The following is a 23,684-nucleotide window of genomic DNA, read 5'->3' on the forward strand; positions in this document are numbered from 1 at the left end:
GAAATAGCAAAATAGAAACTACGATAAAGTTTATAATAAAAATATGCTAACTCATGTAAATATTAAATATGTATTGACATAACATTAAAACTAAGCCTAAATAATATTGTTAAAACATCGATTAGAACCATGATGGTGTTCAAGTAATAAATACCTTTTAGGACGACCGCTGTGTTGAGATGAAACCTCAGCGATGGAAAGCAATGATAAAATAGAACTGTAGACTGTGATTATAAGGCTAAGAGCTCACGAAGTCTCCGTATAATATAGATTTGTGTGCTAAATTAAATAATAGCACACAATTTTACATTTACTACGTATGTCCACGGCAGGGATCACACATCGACACTTATTTACCTCAAAAACCGGCGGTGTTTTAAATAACAGCTGTGGATGAAAACCACTCTATGAGTTCTTAGCTTTATAACAAAGTGTGGCCATCGCAAGATATCGCTCAGCACAGAGGACGGCCCAAAACAAAATACGAAAAGAAAAATCAAAGCCCTCGGTTTACGTTTGAGCGTATTTAAAGCTGTCTGCAAACCATACCCAAAGGATACTCGCGATTACCGCAAAGTCTGCCCAAAATTAGGTTTTATTTTACTAAAATCGTGGATTTAAAAACCTAGTACGTTTCTAAATAGAGTAAAAAAAGTTTTAGAAGGCATTCGTGGTGAGTGTTGGTTAGAAATAATATAAACAATAACAGAGTGCCATCGAGGAAGTGCACAAAAAACAGGAACCACTTATGCCAAGATTATAATAAAATCATTAATAAGTTAGATAATTTGACCTGATCATAAATATTTAGATGACTTCTTACATTCATCTATACAGGGTGTCTTAGTCTAGCAATATTGTTTCACTGCCTTTATAAATTCGAGATATTTTTGTAGTTTCCCTGCAAAGTTAAAAGACACAAAAGATATCTTTATATTCGTAAATCGCAGAACGTAAGGTGTTCAGAATTCAGGTTGTATATAACATAACATCATGGTACAATTTATATGCTTCTTTTATTTTAGGACATAGATTGGACATAAAAGTACCTAATAATATTGTACCATTGACGTTTCGGTAATTATAAGCACTGATTAAGAAACCCTGTATAGTTCTTAATTCGTGATCTCTATGCACTTCGTGGACTTATACACGCTGTATAACGCCTAAAACATTATCGAAAAAGTTTGTATAAAGTTATACAATCCCTATATTAGACCTGTATTGGACAGCGGGTGTTCGCGCCTCACTTGGCCGACTCCTTGGACGAATGGTTGTTGGTCTCTTCAGTCTTATCACCGTCACCGTAGAACTTTGGCTGTGGAAATAAATCGCTAATTTAATAACTAAAAATAACTCTCAAAAACAACCCAAATCAGCTGGCGGGCAAACATGTGAAAGATTAAACCTAAATCTTTTTTTTTCATAGTTTTTGGATTTTACATAACAAGGCATCTAACATAATCGCTTTCGTTAGATTTATTATACATTCACTCCTTAGAAATAAAAAAAAACTGACGTCTTATTGTGTATGTATGTATGACTTATTTAATTATGGTAGATGATGATATTGTGTAAACTGATATGCTTTACACAATTTTCATGTTGAAAGCGATTCTGTTAGCGAGTGAGGTTCCTGAATTCACCTGTTGGAAAAATAATATTGTCATTCAGCATTTCTCTTCTCGCTTTTACTGTATAATGAGTGAGCAAGAGATCAATCCAATTCATAAATCTAAGCGAGTTGCAGATGAGTTGAAAAACAAAACCAAAAATCAAACGATTAGTGTATGGTTATTTCTAAAAGTACCAACTAAAACTAAAGTAAACGATGATGATCAAAACGTTGCGCATACGATCCATATGGCCTTATTTTAGGTGAGTGAGGGAGAGAAACATACAAAACTAGCAATATAGACCAATGGGACGTCACAACTGGATTTTGAAATTGGAATCCAAAATGGCCGCAAATTCAAACCACAGCTAATAAAACATGGCGATGAATGAAACAACACAACAAAATCAAACAAAATATCAGGTGGTGTTTCAAGCATGATCAAACGCTGCTAGCTTAAACTTACACATTCTCAAGTTTGTACTATACAGTCGTGACTTTATTTCCGTATCCATTTTTGACACCGTTATAACTTGTAAAACCCTAGAAATAAAAAGTTTTCGGTGTAACATTCATAAATAAATCGCTTCTGGATCCAGTGTATGTTTGGCAAAAACTTAAATATTATTCTGAACATGTATGGAAGTTCGTACACCGATTTGGTATCGATTCTTCATACAAATTGGAAGCCGACATATCGGCCGATCAAAAGTATGTAGTTTACGGGGTGTCTTGTTTTTACTATCTTTATAAATAGTTTGTGTTACTCACCTCGTCGTGTTTCTCCTCCGCGCTGGGCCTGTCGTCGTCGTCGTCGCTGTCGTCGTCGGCGGACGAGTCGCCGCCCGAGCCGGCGTTGTCGCTCATCGGTTTCACTGCAACAATACGGATAGATGTAGCAGCTGACAGATATAGCGTAGTATCTAGGTGGCTATGAACGCCCTAGCGTAGTGCTAGATAACTAGCAAGGCACCTATCGTAGCCGCTAACACTGTAACAGTCAGTAAATGTGTATTGGCGGCTGTTAGGGTGCATTGGAATTTGAAAGATGTCATAGCAGTTGTAAGAGTCGTAGCGTAGATACTACTCTACAGTGTCTGTTTGCTGTAGTGCTGCGATAGTTTTCGTAGCATGTGATTCAGAGATAACTAGATAGTTACCTGGGAGCACTGATAGTACGGCTCGTCTAGCCAGGAAGGTAAAGCAGCTTTAGCTGCTTTGCTGATAGATGTCGTAGCAGCTGACAGAGTCGTAGCGTAGACACACGTGGTAGAGAGAGATTCGTAGCAGTTTAAATTATTATCTACCTGGCATGGCGGCGGGCGGCGCGGGCGCGTTGGGCGGGCGCGCGCGCTCGCGGTTGATCTCGTCGTAACACTGCAGGCACACGCGCAGCGGCATCTCTCTGTAGTGTGTCGTAGCAGCAGACTGAGTCGTAGCACTACGATGGTGTATCTACCTAACAGCGCAGCGGCACGGCACATGTAGCAGCTGTCGATGTCGTAGCCCTATTACTACGTCGGTCTATCTACTTGGCAGCGCGACTGCGCGAGCTGTAGTCGAGCGAGACGTAGCGCCAATAGATGTCGTAGCAGTTGTCAGAGTCGTAGCGCAGATACTACGCTAAAGTGTTATGTTTGATGTTCGTAGCTGTATTACTACAATTAAAGTGTTCTGGCCGCGCAGGTAATATACATAGATGGGTGTCGTAGCAGCAGTCACCTATTGTAGCACTGTCAAGAGTCGTAGCACGAAGACTACGCCTAGTTCATGTACCTGGCATCGCGGCAGGCGGCGCGGGCGCGTTGGGCGGGCGCGCGCGCTCGCGGTTGAGCTCGTCGTAGCACTGCAGGCACACGCGCAGCGGCTTCTCTCTGTAGTGTGTCGTAGCAGCAGACTGAGTCGTAGCACTACGATGATGTATCTACCTAACAGCGCAGTGGGCGGGGCGCTTGTAGTCGCTTAGTCGTACCGCTTATAGATGCCGTAGCAGTTGTAAGAGTCGTAGCGCAGATACTGCTCGCGTAGCTGTAGTGCTACAGAAGCTTGTAGCACGTATCTACCTGGCATGGCGGCGGGCGGCGCGGGCGCGTTGGGCGGGCGCGCGCGCTCGCGGTTGAGCTCGTCGTAGCACTGCAGGCACACGCGCAGCGGCTTCTCTCTACTCTCCGTGTCGTAGCACTATTGCTACAGCAGTGTATGTACCGGGCGGCGCGGGCTGTAGTCGTACGAGTCGTAGCGCCGATAGATGTCGTAGCACAGATACGGCTATTCTAGCCAGGGAGGTAAAGCACATAACGTAGCAGCTTTAGGACTGTAGCGCTGATAGAGTTGTAGCCGCTTCAGAGCCGTAGCGCCGATAGATGTCGTAGCAGTTGTAAGAGCCGTAGCCCACAGACTACCTACGCTAGACTATCATGTTTGTAGTTCGTAACTATTGTGGTACTACACGTGGGTGAGGCAGTCACATTCGTAGCAGCTGTCGGAGTCGTAGCACAAATAATATCTACCTGGCATGGCGGCGGGCGGCGCGGGCGCGTTGGGCGGGCGCGCGCGCTCGCGGTTGAGCTCGTCGTAGCACTGCAGGCACACGCGCAGCGGCTTCTATCTAATCTCCGTGTCGTAGCACTGATACTACGGCTAGTCTAGCCAGCAAGGTAAAGCACATAACGTAGCTGCTTCCGAGCCGTAGCGCTGATAGATGTCGTAGCAGCTGACAGAGCCGTAGCGTAGACACTCGTGGTAGAGAGATTTGTAGCAGTAGTTTATACATATTATTATCTATAGTCTGGTCTGAGAGCACGTAGAATTTTGTCCAATGACCCCAAGCTACCCATCCTTATCGCTCGCGCGTAATTATATTGCTGTCGCGACTGTGCGACGGTCGCCCGCAGTGAGTGTGCGAGCGCGACAGCAACATAATTACCCGCGAGCGATAATGATGGGTAGCTTGGGGTCATTGGACAAAATTCTACGTGCTCACAGACCGGGCTTTACCTGGCATGGCGGCGGGCGGCGCGGGCGCGTTGGGCGGGCGCGCGCGCTCGCGGTTGAGCTCGTCGTAGCACTGCAGGCACACGCGCAGCGGCTTCTCTCTTCTCTCCGCGTCGTAGCAGCTGTCTGTGTCGTAGCACTATTGCTACGGCAGTGTATGTACCTGGCAGCAGCGCGGCGAGGCGCGGGCTGTAGTCTAGTCACACGAGTCGTAGCGCCCACAGATGTCGTAGCAGTTGTAAGAGTCGTAGCGCAGATACTACGCTAGGGTGTCCGTTTCCTGTAGTGCTGCGATAGTTTTCGTAGCATGTGATTCAGAGATAACTAGATAGTTACCTGGGACCACTGATAGTTTGGCTAGTCTAGCCAGGAAGGTAAAGCAGCTTTAGCTGCTTTGCTGATAGATGTCGTAGCAGCTGACAGAGTCGTAGCGTAGACACACGTGGTAGAGAGAGATTCGTAGCAGTTTAAATTATTATCTACCTGGCATGGCGGCGGGCGGCGCGGGCGCGTTGGGCGGGCGCGCGCGCTCGCGGTTGATCTCGTCGTAACACTGCAGGCACACGCGCAGCGGCATCTCTCTGTAGTGTGTCGTAGCAGCAGACTGAGTCGTAGCACTATCACTACGATAGTGTATCTACCTAACAGCGCAGCGCGACTGCGCGAGCTGTAGTCGAGCGAGACGTAGCGCCAATACATGTCGTAGCAGTTGTCAGAGTCGTAGCGCAGATACTACGCTAAAGTGTTGTTTGATGTTCGTAGCTGTATTACTACAATTAAAGTGTTCCGGCCGCGCAGGTAATATACATAGATGGGTGTCGTAGCATCAGTCACCTATTGTAGCACTGTCAAGAGTCGTAGCACGAAGACTACGCCTAGTTCATGTACCTGGCATCGCGGCGGGCGCGCGCGCTCGCGGTTGAGCTCGTCGTAGCACTGCAGGCACACGCGCAGCGGCTTCTCTCTGTAGTGTGTCGTAGCAGCAGACTGAGTCGTAGCACTACGTTGGTGTATCTACCTAACAGCGCAGCGGGCGGAGCGCTTGTAGTCGCTTAGTCGTAGCGCTTATAGATGTCGTAGCAGTTGTCAGAGTCGTAGCGCAGATACTACGCTTTGCTTTAGTGCTAGGAGTTTTCGTAGCGTGTAGTTACCTGGCATGGCGGCGGGCGGCGCGGGCGCGCGCGCTCGCGGTTGAGCTCGTCGTAGCAATGCAGGCACACGCGCAGCGGCCTCTCTCTGGCCGCGCAGGTAATATACATAGATGGGTGTCGTAGCAGCAGTCAAGAGCCGTAGCACCGATACTACGTCTGATCTACGTAGCCAGGTAAGGCACCTATTGTAGCACTGTCAAGAGTCGTAGAGCATGATATGCCTGATCTATTGTAGCCGCTTCAGAGCCGTAGCGCTGATAGATGTCGTAGCAGCTGACAGAATCATAATATAAACACACGTGGTAGAGAGATTCGTAGCAGTAGTTTATATTATTATCTACCTGGCATGGCGGCGGGCGGCGCGGGCGCGTTGGGTGGACGCGCGCGCTCGCGGTTGAGCTCTTCGTAGCACTGCAGGCACACGCGCAGCGGCTTCTATCTATGCCGTAGCAGCAGACTGAGTCGTAGCACTATCACTAAGATGGTGTATCTACCTAACAGCGCAGCGGCACGGCACATGTAGCAGCTGTCGATGTCGTAGCCCTATTACTACGTCGGTCTATCTACTTGGCAGCGCGACTGCGCGAGCTGTAGTCGAGCGAGACGTAGCGCCAATACATGTCGTAGCAGTTGTCAGAGTCGTAGCGCAGATACTACGCTAAAGTGTTGTTTGATGTTCGTAGCTGTATTACTACAATTAAAGTGTTCTGGCCGCGCAGGTAATATACATAGATGGGTGTCGTAGCAGCAGTCACCTATTGTAGCACTGTCAAGAGTCGTAGCACGAAGACTACGCCTAGTTCATGTACCTGGCATCGCGGTGGGCGGCGCGGGCGCGTAGAGCTCGTCGTAGCACTGCAGGCACACGCGCAGCGGCTTCAGAGGTAGTGTGTCGTAGCAGCAGACTGAGTCGTAGCACTATCACTATCTACCTAACAGCGCAGCGGGCGGGGCGCTTGTAGTCGCTTAGTCGTAGCGCTTATAGATGTCGTAGCAGTTGTAAGAATCGTAGCGCAGATACTACGCTTTGCTGTCGTCTCTAGGAGTTTTCGTAGCGTGTAGTCTGGTCCGTGAGGACGTAGAATTTTGTCGCGACTATGCGACTGGCACCCGCAGTGAGTGTGCGAGCGCGATAGCAACATAATTACGCGCTTTACCTGGCATGGCGGCGGGCGGCGCGGGCGCGTTGGGCGGGCGCGCGCGCTCGCGGTTGAGCTCGTCGTAGCACTGCAGGCACACGCGCAGCGGCTTCTCGCTCTGGCCGCGCAGCACGAAGCGCTTCGACGAGCACGGCCCGCACACTACTGAGCCGCACTTGCGGCAATGGTGCTGGAAAGGTTAACGTTTTTAATGTGAAATGTAGGAATAACCCTGGTATTCCTAATATCTAAATCTAATACAGTCTTTCCCAAAGTGGGCGATAACGCCCCCTTGTGGGCGCTGCAGGCTTAAAGGGGGGCGGTAAGAGACCCAGAAAAAAAATCGGGACGTTGTATAGAGGCTTGGGAGGCGTCATTTACTAGGAGGTCTCTTAGACACCGACTGAGCACTCGACTCTCGACTACAAATGGGGGCGCTAAAAAGAATTTATTCTCAAAGTGGGCAGTAGACAAAATAAGTTTGGGAACCGCTGATCTAATACATAAATAAAAGGAGAAACTGACTGACTGACTGACATATCAACGCACAGCCTAAACGGTTAAACGTAGGCACTTGAAATTTGGAAGGGACGTAGCTTAGGTACCGTAGAGGTGCACTAAGAAAGGAATTCCCGAAATGACCACGGGAACGGGAATTAGCGGAAAAACCCTTTTGTATGCAAAATCTAACTCTTAAGTTAGACGCTTGAAATTTGGCATGCAGGTTGCAGGTACCTTAGTAAACTTAAAGCTTAGTTACAACAGGATATTGCGAAATTCCCACAGGAACGGGAGTTAGCAGGAAAAAACATTTGTATTAAAAAATCTAAACCACGTAAGATAGATGAAGGGGGTAAAACGGGATTCACGCGTACGAAGTCGCGGGCGGCCGCTAGTAAATAAATATGAATGAAATACTTATGAATGATCTCAAGATATTGGTTGAATTGGAACATTTTGACTTATTACATTACGATTCAAAACTCGTTTCAATATCAAGCATACCTGAAAGTGTATAGAATCCAAAATAATGTGATGTTTTACCCAAAGGGTGCTAAAAGGTTAAACTCATTAAGGGTTAGGCACATAGCACGTATAATGGCTGGCTGTTGGGGCTGAAACATTCTAGCGTAGCACCATGGACCGAAAGACGTAAACCCGACTGATGACCTGGAAACGGAAAGCGCCTGGAAGAGGTCAAGGCGAGATCGTTGTGAAAATCCTTGGGGAAGGCCTTTCTTTAGCAATAGACTTCTAGATTTAAAAAACCCAAAACTGCGTAAAAATGAACTAAAAAGATAAAAAACAAGACAACTTAGTGTTCACAAATGCAGTAGGAGGCATCAAATACATCAACAAAAGAATTTTATTTTTATCTTTTTAGTTTAACATACTTTTTGTAACCTACTTAAAAAACATTTTTTTTAAGACATTATGACGCCTAAAATAATTTTTATTTTATCCTTTTCAATTTTAATATAGCCAGTGTCACTCTCATGATTAAGACGAATCTAACGACACCTCTCACGCTAAAATCTGTCAAGCCATTTAGGCTGTAGGCCGTGCCAAACACATACATACACTCGAAAAACATAACCCTCCTTCTGGCGCAGTCGGGTAAAAAAGAAGGTTTAACTTACCCTCCTGTTGAGGACGGTGAACTGTGTCTTCTTGCAGTGCATACAGATGGATGCCTCGTTGTCGGGTACCCACACGGCCGCGTGCTCCGACGGCGGTTGTTTGCCACCTGGACAAATTATTGCCTTATATATCTATCAATGTATCCATAAAAACTTTCGCGTTAATCATAATATTAACGAGAAAGTAAGACTTATCAAACGTTTCAGGCACTGGCATGCATTGACGTATCTTATCATAAATGTATAGGTAGCGATTAGAAAGGAAAGACGAATATATGCAAATTCAAAACAAAAATGACGTTAACAATTTTCACATTCAATATTAACAAGAAAAACAACAAAACAAAAAAGGTTCCCATACCAATGACAAAAACTAAATGCATATTAGCTATAAAATAGTCATGAGTTACGCAGAACTGACGGCCGATGGGGCAGCAAGGTTTTGGAGTACCGGAAAACGCAGCGTGTGACGTCCACCCACAAGGTGGACCGACGACATCATAAAGGTAGCAGGAAGGCGCTGGACGCAGGCCGCTACCGGGCAACATGGAAAGCATTGGGGGAGGCCTATGTTCAGCAGTGAACGTCCTATAGCTGAGATGATGATGATGAGTCATGAGTTAAACAAATAAGCGAACTCACTCTTCCTCAGAAGATCCTCTATACATTTCTCTATGTGCGCCATCCACTCTTCTTTCTCTGTGGCCGTCGCGGCGTACACTGCGAACGACTTGGACGCCGTGCAGATCAGCCAGCCGTTTCTGTATTCTAGAAAAATAATATAAAATAATAATATACTTATATAACTAGCTTTCCGCCCGCGGCTTCGCCCGCGTGGAATTTTGTCTCTAACCTAACCTAACCTTCCGCCAAACACCCTGTATATTACTCAAAGGTGATTGACTGACTGACATAGTGATCTATAAAAGCACAGCCCAAACCACTGGACGGATCGGGCTGAAATTTGGCATGCAGGTAGATGTTATTATGACGTAGGCATCCGCTAAGAAAGGATTTTACGGAACTCCACCCCTAAGGGGGTAAAACGGGATCAAAGCGTACGAAGTCGCGGGCGGCCGCTAGTATCATATAAATTCATAAAAACGAGAAGGAACCACTACAGTTGCTTGTACTCGTCATTTTTGTAGATTTCTTCAAAGTTTTACCATGCCATTGGTTTTTAAAAAGTAGTATCAATTTTGGCAATGACTAAAACCTTCACACAAACAATATAATTATACTAAATTATTCAGTAAACAAAACTGTGTACAGAACTATACTTATTTCAAAATAAAAACTTATGCTGGGTTTATCCGGTACATTAAATCCCAACTAATATTATAAATGCGAAAGTAACTCTGTCTGTCTGTCTGTCTGTCTGTCTGTCTGTCTGTCTGTTACGCTTTCCCGCTTAAACCTCGCAACCGATTTTGATGAAATTTGGCATAGAGATAGTTTGAGTCCCGGGAAAGAACATAGGATAGTTTTTATCCCGGTTTTTGAAACAGGGACGCGCGCGATAAAGTTTTTCTGTGACATACAAAATTCCACGCGGGCGAAGCCGCGGGCGGAAAGCTAGTTATTTAATATCCTAAAGAACATTACATAATGATAATAGTTTTGCTGATTCATGACCGCTAAGTAACTAATCTTGTTAGAGAAGCCTAATTAAAGGTTGCTAATGACATTGTTAGGCAACAGATATTAACAAATCAATGTCATTGCATGTTATATTTTTAGAAAGAATACTTGATAATGTTAATAATATAATATCATTTTAACATGGTAAGTGTAATAGGTACTAGATAAAAAAATAAACGCCTTATTTTAAAAAATATTACATTAAACTGCTTAAGTTTTGCAGTTGCCAAAGAAGAACGGTCATCTGTGACCCAGGCCCGACAGAAACGAGACATACCTCAATTTATTTGTCATGTCTTAATTAGTTAAATTATATATTTTTTATATTCGAAATCTATGTATAACACCAAAATATTAACCTTTGTTTTTGTTCAGGCCTTATACAAAAACTAATACAAAATGCCTATTTATCACCAAAATTGGTAAATGTATGTACCTAAATGTCTATTACAGCTGCTATGGAATGTATCTAGGCGACCTGGAGATACAGCCGGATTATACACGGTGGTTATACATATGGANATTTGACGGATAGCGATAGGTATGTGCGTTATAATATTCATCGATGTGCGTTTTATTGTGAAGAGAAGAGAAGAGAACGGTTAAAAAATTAATGCTGTATTAGGAGTAAGTAAGCTTAATGTCAATAAATTCGATAAAACCTAACCAGTTTAGATTGCAGTGGGGCCCCATTTTTTTATTTGCCCCAGGGCCCTTGGTTACCCAGCTACGCCACTGCTTAAATATCTATCAATGTATCCATACAAACTTTCGCGTTAATCATAATATTAAGGAGAAAGTAAGACTTATAAAACGTTTTAGGCACTGGCATGCATTGACGTATCTTATCATAAATGTATAGGTAGCGATTAGAAAGGAAAGACGAATATATGCAAATTCAAAACAATAATGATGTTAACAATTTTCACATTCAATATTAACAAGAAAAACAACAAAACAAAAAAGGTTCCCATACCAATGACAAAAACTAAATGCATATTATTAGCTATAAAATAGTCATGAGTTACGCAGAACTGACGGCTGATGGGGCAGCAAGGTTCAGGAGTGGAGGCCGCGTACCGGAAAACGCAGCGTGGGACGTCCACCCTCAAGGTGGACCGACGAAATCATATAGGTAGCAGGAAAGCGCTGGACGCAGGCCGCTACCAACCAGGCAACATGGAAAGCATTGGGGGAGGACTATGTTCAGCAGTGGACGTCCTATAGCTGAGATGATAATGATGATGATGATGTCATGAGTTAAACAAATAAGCGAACTCACTCTTCCTCAGAAGATCCTCTATACATTTCTCTATGTGCGCCATCCACTCCTCCTTCTCTGTGGCCGTCGCGGCGTACACTGCGAACGACTTGGACGCTGTGCAAATCAGCCAGCCGTTTCTGTATTCTAGAAAAATAATATAAAATAATAATATACTTATATAACTAGCTTTCCGCCCGCGGCTTCGCCCGCGTGAAATATTGTCTCTAACCTAACCTAACCTTCCGCCAAACACCCTGTATATTACTCAAAGGTGATTGACTGACTGACATATTGATCTATCAACGCACAACCCAAACCACTGGACGGATCGGGCTGAAATTTGGCATGCAGGTAGATGTTATTATGACGTAGGCATCCGCTAAGAAAGGATTTTACGCAACTCCACCCCTAAGAGTAGGCGCACACGGTTGATTTTTCGTCGGCCGATAGTTTAGTCGGGCTGTTGATCAGTATGGGCATGTATGGGAGTGCGCACACTACGCCGATTCGATTTGGCCGATTCTTCATACAATTTAAAATCGGGCACAACTAAAAATCAACGGTGTGCGCCTACTCTAAGGGGGTAAAACGGAATTCATGTACACGCGTACGAAGTCGCGGGCGGCCGCTAGTATCATAAAATATAAATTCATAGAAAACGAGAAGGAACCACTACAGTTGCTTGTACTCGTCATTTTTGTAGATTTCTTCAAAGTTTTACCATGCCTTTGGTTTTAAAAAAGTAGTATCAATTTTGGCAATGACTAATAAAACCTTCACACAATATAATTATACTAAATTATTCAGTAAACAAAACTATGTACCAAACTATACTTACTTCAAAATAAAAATTCATGTTGGGTTTATCCAGTACATTAAATTATATAATATCCTAAAGAACATTACATAATGATAATAGTTTTGCTGATTCATGACCGCTAAGTAACTAATCTTGTTAGAGAAGCCTAATTAAAGGTTGCTAATGACATTGTTAGGCAACAGATATTAACAAATCAATGTCATTGCGTGTTATATTTTTAGAAAGAAAACTTGATAAAGCTGTTTATAATAATATCATTTTAACATGGTAAGTGTAATACTAGACAAAAAAAAAATAAACACCTTATTTTAAAAAATATTACATTAAACTGCTTAAGTTTTGCAGTTGCCTTTGTATTAATTTAGGTAATAAAAAAAGACAATCTCGTATCAAATTGCAACTATATTTGCATAATAAGCGGTAGTAAAGCCTTTAATTGCAACAGAACCGCAAATGATAAGTGATAATGGCTAGGAGTCAGTGACTCAATGACGATGACTCATCTCATTTTCATTCACGTCTTGATGGTAATGAGACAGTTCATGTGTCATGCTAGGATTATATTATTTAATTAAAAGGTGAAAATATTTGTAAATACTACTAACTTCTTTGTATGTAGCCCTCTAGTACATAGTACAAATATTTCTATCTTAACCAATTGATTATATTATTTTTATAATCCTACTTAATATTATAAATGTGAAAGTTTGGATGTCTGGATTTTTGTTACTCTTTCACGCAAAAACTACTGAACGGATTATGATAAAACTTTGCAGTATTATTGTTTATAACCCAAAATAACATATAGGCTATAATTTATGACAATCTGTGACAAACGAAATTTCACGCGGGTGAAGCCGCGGGCAAAAGCTAGTCATCAATAAAAATGAGACTGTGTTCTTAAATATCTTAGTCAGGGAAATGTTATTGGTTACTGAATGATTGATTTACCAAACAAAATTATTTTAAGTAACTAGTAAGTGTAAACTAACTCGTAGTCAGCAGGTAGTTATAATAATCTAAAAACCTATTATCTAATCAATTCATTAATACAGAAACTAGTTTGATAATGTAATCTGTGCATGAGATTATCACTACGTTCAAACATTAGTAAGTACATGATTTTGATTTATCTGAAATGTGTTAACTAGAGTATTAGATAGTGCATAAGCAGTTTTGTTTATAAAACTTTAGTAAACTGTTTTGTTTAACAAACACTAGCTAGCAACTTTCATATTCTATGTTTATCTGTATGTTTCCCTAAAAGTGTAAAATAAGATAAAATAAAAGAACTTACGTCCTTCATCCTTTAGTGACTCCAGCTTAACTTCTTCCAACGGTATGACATGTTGCTTATTGTATTTCTTTTTGTTTATGACAATATTTCCGTAAACGAGTATATCGTTGAAAAGGAAGAACTGTCGAGCTTTTGGCTTTTTACGACACATCTTTGTCAGGACACCCTCGCCCACAAGGACGCGACCTTGCTCTGCAAGTGGCTGCAAGAAATAAAGTTTCAAATTTAAATAATGTCACATCTTGACAGCCACACAAGCAAACAATGAACAGGAAAAAGTGATATTTTAGCATTCTCTTGCTATTGCTATTGATATGACTTTACTGATGAACATCAAAACAACAATTCACTGTTTATAGTAGGTGTCAAACTGTAAATATAATTATAAAAAGAACGTTTGACCAGTGTCTGAATTACCTTTGAGTAGGTACTAGAGAAAAAAATATTCATGGTCAACATTTGCAGCGGTATTTGTGGCTGACATAAACACAATATCAATAAAAACTACATGCTGATAACTTCACCATATCAGTAGAGTGATTCCACCCATCGTGCAGAACACTATAACGCTATCTTCGAAAGCTTTTCGGTTGATAAGCCACAATTATTTGTTCAATGGAGTCATAGTTATAGTATTACTGGAAAATCTCTTACCTGCCCTGAACCGCCGAAGCAGTTTTCCACCATAGCAATTCGTCTTGCATTTGCCTCACTATTCACTGCAACAATTTAAATAAATTTAATAAAATTGCGGCACTTATCGTACTTTGACGTCAAAAGAAAGTGAACGAACACACAATGACAGTGGCCACAGTTATAGCTGTAAAAGTCCAGTATTACACTTCTCAGATTTTGTTAACTATGGACTATCACTTTAAAATAAGTAAAGTAAATCCCACCTAAGCGATCCACCATTATTTAAAAAAATATAACAATTTATTTCAGAGATTGTAGGAGATACGATTAGCAAAATGTGTCCACAGATTAGAGAGTATGTCTAAATGTGTCATTCACTAAATATGTTGCCAGCTTGTAAAACTCTTTTACCAATGAATTTTGAATATCTTACCCATCAAGCCATCATGCATTAGTTGGTTCTTTATGTGCCCAAGAGTATTTTAATTTTCGTTATTGGAACCGTGTTTAAGATTGCTATTAAAGGTAATCAAAGTTCATGGTTGTCAATACTAAAGTTTAATAATTTAAAAACTTAAATATTATTAAAGTACAGAGCTCATTGAATTACCTAATAGAATTCATGAATATTGTCTGTATCGCTAAAATTAAATTTAGCACCATACAAAGTGAGTACAATTTTTTTAAACTCGTGCCAGGTATTATTATGAGATTGAAATCTTACCTTATTAGTTGGGTATTTTTAATACTTATGTGGCAACACAAATACTGCGTTTCGTTTCATGACATATAATAATGAAATGCAGAATTATATAAATAACTAGAGGTCTTAATTAAATACCTTTTAACTAATTATGCTTTTTATTGCTATAAACATACAATAAAAATTAACGTGAATTAATTAATTACAAAAAAAGTACTTTCTCACATCTTTAAATTTAGCCATAGACAAATGCAGATCATGTGAGGTTCCATTTTGACACCAGCTGACAGCTACAGAGTTAGTGGTCGATATTCCTAAAATATCTTCAATCGGGATATTCCAGCAAATAAACCATAAAAATGGCATGTACGTTTTGTGGCCCTAAACTGTCGCTATGCGGGCTCGTATTGAGTGTATGGGGAATCATCCAATTGGTAAGAATAACTAGATTTTTACTGTTTCATACATCGAACATTGAGTGCCCATGAAAGATGCTTGAATCTCGTGATTTTCAGACGCTGATGGGCCTCTTCTATTACGTTGGTGCCGTCGCCTTACTTGAAGATCTTCCCCTGGGAGAGAACCACCACGATGTCGATCATTTCATAAATGAAGTGAAATATAGTTACAATCAGGTGAGTCACAGAAAATTAATCCCATTTAATTCTATGTCAATAAATCTGATCGAATGCTTAGTTTTCCCGGTTAGGGTGTATCAAAGGGGGTTCGACACATAGCCGAATTTTCGAGCGTAATTTGTATGGAGCAAACAGAGAAATTTTGACGGATTTAGTATGGAGTTTAGACTTAAAAAAAAATTTCAACTTTGGGAACTGCGAGGTCATTTAATAAGCCTATTGCCTTATTACAGAATGCAACCAACTGCTGGATCGCCGCCCTCCTATACGTGGCCACACTGGTCATCTCCGGCCATCAGTTTTGGATGAACAACCGCTCTTCTGTTAGCATGTAAATGGAGTGTTAACGTATGGTTGCACTGTTGTTACGTTGAGTAATTCCATTCCATTTTTAATTTATTTTAATTCTTGAGATGTGAACAATAAGTGAAGTATTATTGTCAACAATAAGTACACAACACAATTTGGACACAAATTTTAAATAGTTTGCATCTGTGGTGATAACCACTGTACCAAAGTAAAGAGAGCTTTTATCTTTTGGTTCTCATGAAACATATCTAATTCTATTTTGGTTATTGTTGCTTGATATAATGTGAAATGTTCTTACTTGTGCTTAGGTCTCAAAATGAGTGCCACTCAATACCTATCTAGGACAGCATGAGTTATACAACTAAAGCATTACTTATATTTTCATCTGTTGAATAGAAGGTAAAGTTTATTGAAGTAATTGAAGGATGTAGACCTGCTATTACATTAATATATTTAAAACCGTTTGATCCTTATAGTAATAATCAACGATTATACATTTAACTATGTATGAATGTATAAATTAGGTTCTTATGAATTTAATTTGTATGGCAAAAATGAAAATTATTAAACAAAACTATCTATAGGTACCTAATTGTAAATAAAGTAAATATTAATGTAGGTAACCTATAAATGCTTAGATTTTCTTGAAATAAATGTATTAATGTTGGAAATTGAGTTTTCTTTTAGAGACTTGTAATTTTTAATATTATTTTTCAAGGGTTTTGTGAGACTGATGATTTGATGACCTTGACCATGACATCCATGACATAAATAGTTGTGGAGGTGATCGCTTAAAATTGCTGGCATTGCATTAATCTCTGAATAAATTAATAAATAAAATACCCTATATGATAACAGCCAGGAATGGTAACATAATGTTTTAATTTATTTGTTTTTCATGCTGTGTAATTTATTCAAAAAGAGATATTATAGTTAAAAAAATATTTTATCTTTCTGATTGATAATTATAGACATTTTTAAAACTAATAATTGTCAGTTTGATGTGTATCATCTTGTCAATATTTTGTAAGATTGTAAACAAACAAGTGTAAAATTAAATAATTTCTAAGCATAGTATTCAGCAGGGTTTTAGCTAAATGTGTACTGGAGGTTGTGTGTATAAATGCGGTATTTGTTGTTTGATGCTCAGTATTTGGGCAATCGTACAATTGGTAAGTTACATTGTTTCTATCCACTAAAGTACTTACTGAAATAAAGGACCTCCGCTGAAATTCGCGCATATACCCGCGGCCGTTGCTTAAGTTGCTTTATACAGCAGGGTAGGTACTCATCTAGCCGTGTAGCATATGCATATGTAATGTATCAGATACTGTATCAAAGAACATAGGCACGAGCCCGCTGCTCGCGAGTGGTTCGCAGGGAGATCGTAGCGACCCGCCGAGTGGCGGTATCACTGCGAGCACAAAGGCGGCTACAGGAGCTCGCAGCCAGATACGCGATGACCGATCAAGAGCCGTACTCACTTGAAGGTTGCTTACGTTACATGCTACGTTACGTGCTACGTTACGTGCTACGTTACGTGCTACTTGGCAGGTGAGTACCCTGCCTAACGGGCTATTTTGAAATTGCCTAATATGCCGACTTTCATTACAGAGTTTAATGGGAATATTTTACAAAATCGAAGCGACCCCCATGATAAAGGACGTCGCAGTGAAAGACTATACAGACTACGACGATTTTATAAAGAAGACGAAGGAAAATTATAAAAATGTCGGTTACCTACTTTTACCAATTTTCTTTTCATTAACTCTAATCGTTACCAGTTCCATTCAGTAGCTATTATACAACATCAATGACATCATACTGTTTCAATATTTAGGCCTACTTCAGAATCGGGCACAAAGCTTAATTCTGAAGAAGGCCTACTGCCTATTGAAGCGACTAAGTATAGCCGAACGGTGACGGTGTGTCGGCGGAGTAGCCGACTCGTGATTCGAGCTCCATCTAAACTGCGTAAGATTACCTATAATAAGTTTTTTGTGTTGTACAAATTACTAATAGTCCCGTTAGCCCCTCGTGTTAAGAATAAATAAGCTTGTGTTACGAGTGGGCTCGCTCACCCGTAGCCGAGGAACCCGCGTTCCTCGGATCTCGAGTCGGCCAGTCCGAACCATTCACTGTTCGGCTATCGTGCGTGGCTATTACTTTAGTCCGGTCGCCGAGCACGTAGAATTTCGTCCAATGACCCCAAGCTATCCATCCTTATCGCTCGCGCGTAATTATATTGCTGTCGCGACTGTGCGACGGGAAGCCCCTCGATCGGGCCCACTAGAGTGAGCCCGCCGTAGGCTGGACTTTGGTCCAACACCGCGGTGGGCAACCCTCTAGTTGGGTTCGCCACTGATCGGGCGCCTTATGCGCTCGATACGGCCCGATCGCGAACGTCGGTCTGCGACCGACGATCGCCAAACGGCTAGAGTACCTTCTGTACTCGCCACTCTGCCCGGTGAAGCTGGAAAAGCTCCTCAAGCTACCAGCGCGCGTCCATTAAAAAAAAAAAAGCGACAGGAAGCCGCAGTGAGTGTGCGAGCACGACAGCAATCATATCGCTTTTATAATAAGTAAGTAGTATCGATCTATTGATTTATTGATCAACAGAGCGCACTAAACTGCTGGATCGGCGCGGGAGTTTACGCTGTCATGGCCGCGATATCTGTCGTCTGCATCATAGGCGGCGGCAAGAAGGTGAAGCAAGCAATGGCGGCGTTCGACGACGACGAAATATTCTGCGCACCGCCCGAGGTCGAGCCGGGCCAGCAGAAGAAAGGGAAGAAATAGATTGTTTAGTATTTATTTATTGTTAGTCAATAAAGATATTGTTCTTATGATGATGTTGTGCTTGCTGAAACGATTGATCCGAGCTGGAGGACCCACCAAGTAGGTACCTAAAGTTTGTAAGCATCACCAAACGAAAGTCGAAGGTTAACTGGCAGGGAATGCCAATACAAAAAGTTCGCAACACGTCTTTATTACATTACAATTGGAATAAGTAAGGCTGTGTTGTGTGCATTACTCCAGCAAATCCTACTTATCCTACTAATATTTTATAAATGCGAAAGTTTGGATGTCTGGATGTCGTGATGTCCTGGATGTTTGTTACTCTTTCACGCAAAAACTACTGAACGGATTTTGTTGAAACTTTACAGTATTATTGTTTATAACCCAGATTAACACACAGGCTATAATTTATGCCAATCTGTGAGACTAAATTTCACGCGGGCAAAAGCTAGTATTAACTATAAAAATAAATGATACGCTTATTGGTTTGGATTATTTTATTGATTTTGAGCTATGTTATGTTTTTTATAATGATAATATTAAATTGGTTACTTCACTTCTTCCAGTTGTTTTCTGTCGAATGTCACCGTTCCAATGTTCACACTTTTAATTTCATCTTTACTGATTTGTCCGCTTTCCTGAAATGAGGAGAATTCAGGTTTAGTTACCATATAGGTACTTGCTGAACTTTACTTATTTATATTGAAGTACCCTATTTTGACAGTGGCTCGTAAAGATAAACACTATTTGTCATAGTAAATGATAAATAGGCGCTATTTTCCAACAAAAGTGTACAGTCAGATGTGACGCGAAAATAGAAATACTTAATACCGGAAGTGTAGGTAGACTTTATTTTGAAATCGCAAGGCTTAGGAAGCCAGATTCACGGTAATACTTATGATAGTATTACTGTGCCAGATTGAAGCTAGAGTGAAGCAATGACCCCTCCAATTGATTTTAGGCTATGCTCTACGTAGCCTCATGTGTGGTTAGAACTACATAATATAAGGCATATTCCCTGACGAAATACCTAAGTAAAGACTTGCTTTACTTTTTCAATACCTGGGCTGTGTCCACTTCTTCGTCTTTCGGGGGCTGGTTTGGGTTGAGCCAGGGGTCGGCGAGGATCTGCGGGATCTTCACGCGCACCTTGAGTGGCGACAGGATCTTTGTGATCAGCTTGCGGCATTCCGCCGTGACCTTCGGCTCGCGCGGGAACGACACTTTGTTTTGCACTTGCTGTGAATACAAGTGTCTCGTAAATATAGGATGGGTGAATTGGAGAGTCAGGAGTTGAGAAGTGAAGTAAATTTGGTTGATGACGTCATAATTTACGTTTTGACAAACAAATTAGGTAGATCTTTTAAAGCAGCTCTATGCATCCCCACACAGCCTCGGTGGATACACCCTAGCTGCAAGTAAACATCTCGTTTTGTCTCTGCTTGATCTGCTTCGGACATCTCTTCACATCTACACTTTGATGAAGTTCGGATCTTAACCAACCCAAATATAGTCTTATCGTCACTTCGAGATATAACTGGTGCTGAGAAAAAGTGGCGGCCAGGATCTCAGTTTCTCTGTCTTATTTAGAGTATGCGCACACCGTTGATTTTTAGTTGGCCGATACTGTTGTGCCCGATTTGAATTTGTATGAAGAATCGGCCAAATTGAATCGGCGTAGTGTGCGCACTCCCATACCTACATGCCCATACTGATCAACTGCCCGACTAAACTATCAGCCGACGAAAAATCAACGGTGTGCGCCTACTCTTAATATACCCAATACCATTTACAAGATGTCTTTACCTTCAACAGCTGTGTATAGTTGGTATCGTCGAACGGTAGCCGCCCGTACACGATCGCGTAGAGCACCACACCCATGCTCCAGATGTCAGAGTCCTAAATTCAGAAAAGTCATGATTTTTTTGCAAATTAACCAAAGGGACAATAAATGGGCGAGTACCTACTAAGAAGAATGTTTCCGTGGTCTGAGTAATGGTAAGACTCGGTTAGTTGGTGGTAGGGTTTATATTCAAGTCATGCGGACTTCTTACCTGAGGACGGCTACAAACATCCGCCACAACAACAATGTTAACAGTATTGTTGTGTCCCGGCAGTTGGAGATAACATAGGCAGCAGTTCGTTTGTAGTAAGGATTTCAATGAAGCTCGCTTCCACTTTTGGCCTAATCATCACTTTAGTTAGCTGAGATGCAGGCCTAGAGCTTCCTCGTTGTGGATAAAAGAAAAAGAAAAAAAAAAGAAGCAGCGGAACTTATGCCCGTTTTCACCATCAATCCCTAATTTTTAAGTGACCTAAGGTAACACATAACAGGAATTTTGTTGTCATAGGGGTCATTTAAAATTATCGATTGATAGTGAAAACGGGCATCAGTCCCCTTGTCAGCCTCTTTAGGGTTTTCAATACATTACCTGCGGCCGGTACGGGACTCCCTTCAGGATCTCGGGGGACGCGTACGCGTAGCTCCCGCAGAACGTTTCGCTCAGAGCAAACACCCCGTTTTTGGGCTTCATGTGGCCCCTTGCGAAGCCGAAGTCAGACAGTTTAATGTTTAAGCCGTGGTCCATGAGCAGGTTTTCGCATTTTATGTCTCTGGATGGCAGAAATGGTTAAGTTATCAATTACTGTTTCTGGTCCTTGCTACTGGTATCTTACTACAGTGTCCAGCAAGGAGGATTTTGGAAATTAAGCGTATGAAGTGATAAATTTGATTCATGCCATGACCTCAATTTTCATTATATCTAAAGATTCTAAAGGAAGATGATTTAGAAAATAAAGACAGAATCATGTTATTATTCTGTAAGCAACTATAAAAGCACGAGTAAGCTCTAAGTCATAGTGAGACGGTAAGGCAGATGCGACATGTGACGTAACAGAGTGTATAGGTTCACATCTGTGAAGTCTCGCTGACGTTTGTCGGAACAAAAACGCTAAATAGGTACCAACTTAGATGCTATAATGCCTGTAATTTCGGCCGACCACGTCATTAGGGTCATTATTTGGTAGAGTCATTACCGATGGACAACGCCTCTCTCGTGGCAGTAGTCGACGGCCTCGACGAGTTGCTTGAACCAGCGGCGCCCGCGCATCTCATCGATGTGTTGATCCTTGCGGATTATGTCCAGGAGGCTGCCGTTCTCGGCGTACTCCATTACGATGTACACTCTGTTAATATGGGGGGAAGGATTGTTTTAGCTTGTCATCTTTGATTATATCGGTTGCTTATTCTCAATATTCTGCTTTAAGTGTTTGATATCGCAAAACAGAATTTGAAGACAAGAAATCTATACCATACTAGAATAGCAACAACATGCGTAATAGTGGTGGTGGTGATTGGTAGCCACTTTAGAATGTCTTTTAATAGCTGTCCTTTCCTTGGGTTTTCTGGAAGAGATCCCTTCCTAGCGATTAAACTGCCAAAATTGTGCCGCTCCAATTTAAATATTTCTTTCTTAATATCAGTTTTGTATGGTTAGCAAAAAGCCAGACTAGCTCATATTATAATGTATCGAAGAATTCAGATTAATGCAAAAATGTCACAGCACCTATGCGTGGTTTCGATGGCTTGAAGAAATCTTATTAAATTTTCATGTTTCAGTCCTTTTACAACTTCGATTTCTCTTGGCAAGAACTTCTTCAGGTAGTCGCCGGGCGCTTGGAACTTGCTTATGATTTTGATCGCCACTTGGCAGTTGTGGCGGTCACTGGTGGCCACCTGCATTTTTTAAATAAAAACATAGTTAAACGTTGGTTAAGATAACGAAGACTGATTTTTTTTCCGTAAAGAGACGTAATCGCATCAAAAGCGGCCTAAAGGAACATTTCGACGCTTCCATGGGTAGTGGTAATGTAGCTTTAGGCAGTTAGTTACCATTCAGCGAGGAGTTCCATAAAAATCTTCTGAACTCGCCTCTTCTGTGAATAGCGTAAAATATTGTCCTCCTTTTTTAAAAAGAGGTGTGTAATAAAAAGTTTTACATGTGAGATAATGCAAAACCTAATGTAGGTAGTTACTAATTGTTCAAAAATTTTAGACATTTTCAAATACTGTGCTATTGGAGTCATTTGCGAGCGACATTGTAAGTAGGTACGACAAAGTAACACTGCACGAATACGTCATTTTGTTTTGATTTGAAATTATTTGAAGTAATCGCGCACGTCCACGCTGTGACACTATTCTAAAAGTCTAGCAGTACTTTGAAGTCTTTGTTGACAGCACATCTTGTCCACTAAGAAGTACCCCATACCTTGACGGTGGCATAGGAGCCAGATCCGATGGTCCTACCGAGAACATAGCCATGGGTCTCTAACACCGTGAGCTTCCTCTCAGCCTTGGCCTCAACGCCGCTGTGCACGGCTGCCGTGGGCTCCGTCGACATCTCGCCGAGAACATTGTCATTGGCCCTCACATCCGGCCCCGGCATATCACAGAAATATTTATATTATTTAAAAATTGCTGCAGTAAATGTCACATTATAATATTAACTTATATTGCGACATAGCTGTATTTTTTTCATTAATTTTGTATGATTTTATTCATGCTGTCATTTTGTCAAATTGATTATTTTCGTGATTGACGCGAACGTCATTTGAAAAAGGCGCTGGATTTTCATTTTTTTATTGCCAGTCTTTTTTGACCATAGAGTATTAATGGTTTTAACTATTGAACCTACTTTAAGTTTTTGTATGTGTACGAATGAGGTTTAAATAAAAGAGAACCTATTAGTTAATTTCTTTGCTCTTAAGAACGAAATTATCAGCTAATACTTTTCTGGGTTCATTTTGTAGAGCTGTAATTGCTAGACATAGTATTCCTAACTAGCAAGAGCATCGATTGAATAACACAGCCTGAATATCGAATAAGGTGAAGTGCATTTTTGAGAGCCGAGTGTTACTGACGGAATTTCGCGTTAAAACCCGGGGCGCTCGTCCGTCGTTCCATCACAAAGAAAACAATTGCCGCGATTGCACCAGTGGCTGGTCGTGCGAATCGTGTCGCGAGGGCTGCTGCGACCAC

The 23,684-nt window shown here is 41.5% G+C and overlaps 4 protein-coding genes across 6 annotated transcripts; 2 read left to right on the forward strand and 2 right to left on the reverse strand.

Annotated features, from left to right (window-relative positions):
• Positions 1-381: 381 nt before the first annotated feature.
• rush (pleckstrin homology and FYVE domain containing family member rush hour) lies at positions 382-14,589 on the reverse strand. 3 transcript variants are annotated; one of them, XM_028302022.1, is made up of 10 exons: positions 14,565-14,589; positions 14,461-14,534; positions 14,216-14,280; positions 13,562-13,763; positions 9,182-9,307; positions 8,540-8,646; positions 6,918-7,089; positions 2,387-2,490; positions 2,082-2,158; positions 382-1,318 (listed from the first exon to the last, which is right to left on the reverse strand). In XM_028302022.1, exons 2-9 carry the CDS (start codon positions 14,474-14,476, stop codon positions 2,099-2,101), a joined length of 852 nt encoding a protein of 283 aa, XP_028157823.1. In that variant the 5' UTR covers positions 14,477-14,534; positions 14,565-14,589; the 3' UTR covers positions 382-1,318; positions 2,082-2,098. The 3 variants fall into 3 exon arrangements, with proteins under 3 accessions (XP_028157823.1, XP_028157821.1, XP_028157822.1); XM_028302020.1 differs by lacking the exon at positions 2,082-2,158 and having other exon boundaries at positions 14,565-14,587; XM_028302021.1 differs by lacking the exons at positions 2,082-2,158; positions 9,182-9,307 and adding an exon at positions 11,463-11,588 and having other exon boundaries at positions 14,565-14,586.
• Positions 14,590-15,155: 566 nt separating this feature from the next.
• LOC114351012 (ribonuclease kappa) lies at positions 15,156-16,402 on the forward strand. Its single transcript, XM_028302046.1, has 3 exons — positions 15,156-15,334; positions 15,416-15,535; positions 15,772-16,402. The coding sequence occupies exons 1-3, from the start codon at positions 15,260-15,262 to the stop codon at positions 15,871-15,873; spliced, it is 297 nt and encodes a 98-aa protein (XP_028157847.1). The 5' UTR covers positions 15,156-15,259; the 3' UTR covers positions 15,874-16,402.
• Positions 16,403-16,879: 477 nt separating this feature from the next.
• Positions 16,880-18,694, forward strand: LOC114351022 (ribonuclease kappa). The gene is made up of 3 exons (XM_028302060.1): positions 16,880-17,019; positions 17,462-17,578; positions 18,467-18,694. Exons 1-3 carry the CDS (start codon positions 16,945-16,947, stop codon positions 18,644-18,646), a joined length of 372 nt encoding a protein of 123 aa, XP_028157861.1. The 5' UTR covers positions 16,880-16,944; the 3' UTR covers positions 18,647-18,694.
• A 443-nt stretch (positions 18,695-19,137) lies between these two features.
• LOC114351014 (testis-specific serine/threonine-protein kinase 3) lies at positions 19,138-23,186 on the reverse strand. The gene is made up of 7 exons (XM_028302050.1): positions 22,915-23,186; positions 22,213-22,382; positions 21,683-21,832; positions 21,079-21,259; positions 20,453-20,545; positions 19,709-19,885; positions 19,138-19,284 (listed from the first exon to the last, which is right to left on the reverse strand). Exons 1-7 carry the CDS (start codon positions 23,089-23,091, stop codon positions 19,195-19,197), a joined length of 1,038 nt encoding a protein of 345 aa, XP_028157851.1. The 5' UTR covers positions 23,092-23,186; the 3' UTR covers positions 19,138-19,194.
• Between the last annotated feature and the right edge of the window lie 498 nt (positions 23,187-23,684).

This window comes from Ostrinia furnacalis, unplaced genomic scaffold, assembly GCF_004193835.3.
Source record: "Ostrinia furnacalis isolate ACB-3 unplaced genomic scaffold, ASM419383v2 OfSCF1066, whole genome shotgun sequence".
NCBI classification, from domain to species: domain Eukaryota; kingdom Metazoa; phylum Arthropoda; class Insecta; order Lepidoptera; family Crambidae; genus Ostrinia; species Ostrinia furnacalis.

What these genes read in the sequence shown, in the direction of transcription:
- rush (XM_028302020.1), bottom strand. An exon ending in GTCACTAAAGGATGAAGGAC is followed by an intron (nt 9,308 to 13,561) that starts GTAAGTTCTTTT and finishes TTATTTTTCTAG; the next exon opens with AATACAGAAACGGCTGGCTG. An exon ending in GCCGCCCGCCGCCATGCCAG is followed by an intron (nt 2,491 to 6,917) that starts GTAAAGCGCGTA and finishes GTATTGTTGCAG; the next exon opens with TGAAACCGATGAGCGACAAC.
- LOC114351012 (XM_028302046.1), top strand. Translation starts at nt 15,260, where the DNA reads ATGGCATGTACGTTTTGTGGCCCTAAACTGTCGCTATGCGGGCTCGTA. An exon ending in TATGGGGAATCATCCAATTG is followed by an intron (nt 15,335 to 15,415) that starts GTAAGAATAACT and finishes CGTGATTTTCAG; the next exon opens with ACGCTGATGGGCCTCTTCTA. An exon ending in TGAAATATAGTTACAATCAG is followed by an intron (nt 15,536 to 15,771) that starts GTGAGTCACAGA and finishes GCCTTATTACAG; the next exon opens with AATGCAACCAACTGCTGGAT.
- LOC114351022 (XM_028302060.1), top strand. Translation starts at nt 16,945, where the DNA reads ATGTGTACTGGAGGTTGTGTGTATAAATGCGGTATTTGTTGTTTGATG. An exon ending in TTTGGGCAATCGTACAATTG is followed by an intron (nt 17,020 to 17,461) that starts GTAAGTTACATT and finishes CTTTCATTACAG; the next exon opens with AGTTTAATGGGAATATTTTA. An exon ending in CGAAGGAAAATTATAAAAAT is followed by an intron (nt 17,579 to 18,466) that starts GTCGGTTACCTA and finishes ATTGATCAACAG; the next exon opens with AGCGCACTAAACTGCTGGAT.
- LOC114351014 (XM_028302050.1), bottom strand. Translation starts at nt 23,091, where the DNA reads ATGCCGGGGCCGGATGTGAGGGCCAATGACAATGTTCTCGGCGAGATG. An exon ending in GCTCCTATGCCACCGTCAAG is followed by an intron (nt 22,383 to 22,914) that starts GTATGGGGTACT and finishes TAAAAAATGCAG; the next exon opens with GTGGCCACCAGTGACCGCCA. An exon ending in ACTATACACAGCTGTTGAAG is followed by an intron (nt 19,886 to 20,452) that starts GTAAAGACATCT and finishes TTGTATTCACAG; the next exon opens with CAAGTGCAAAACAAAGTGTC.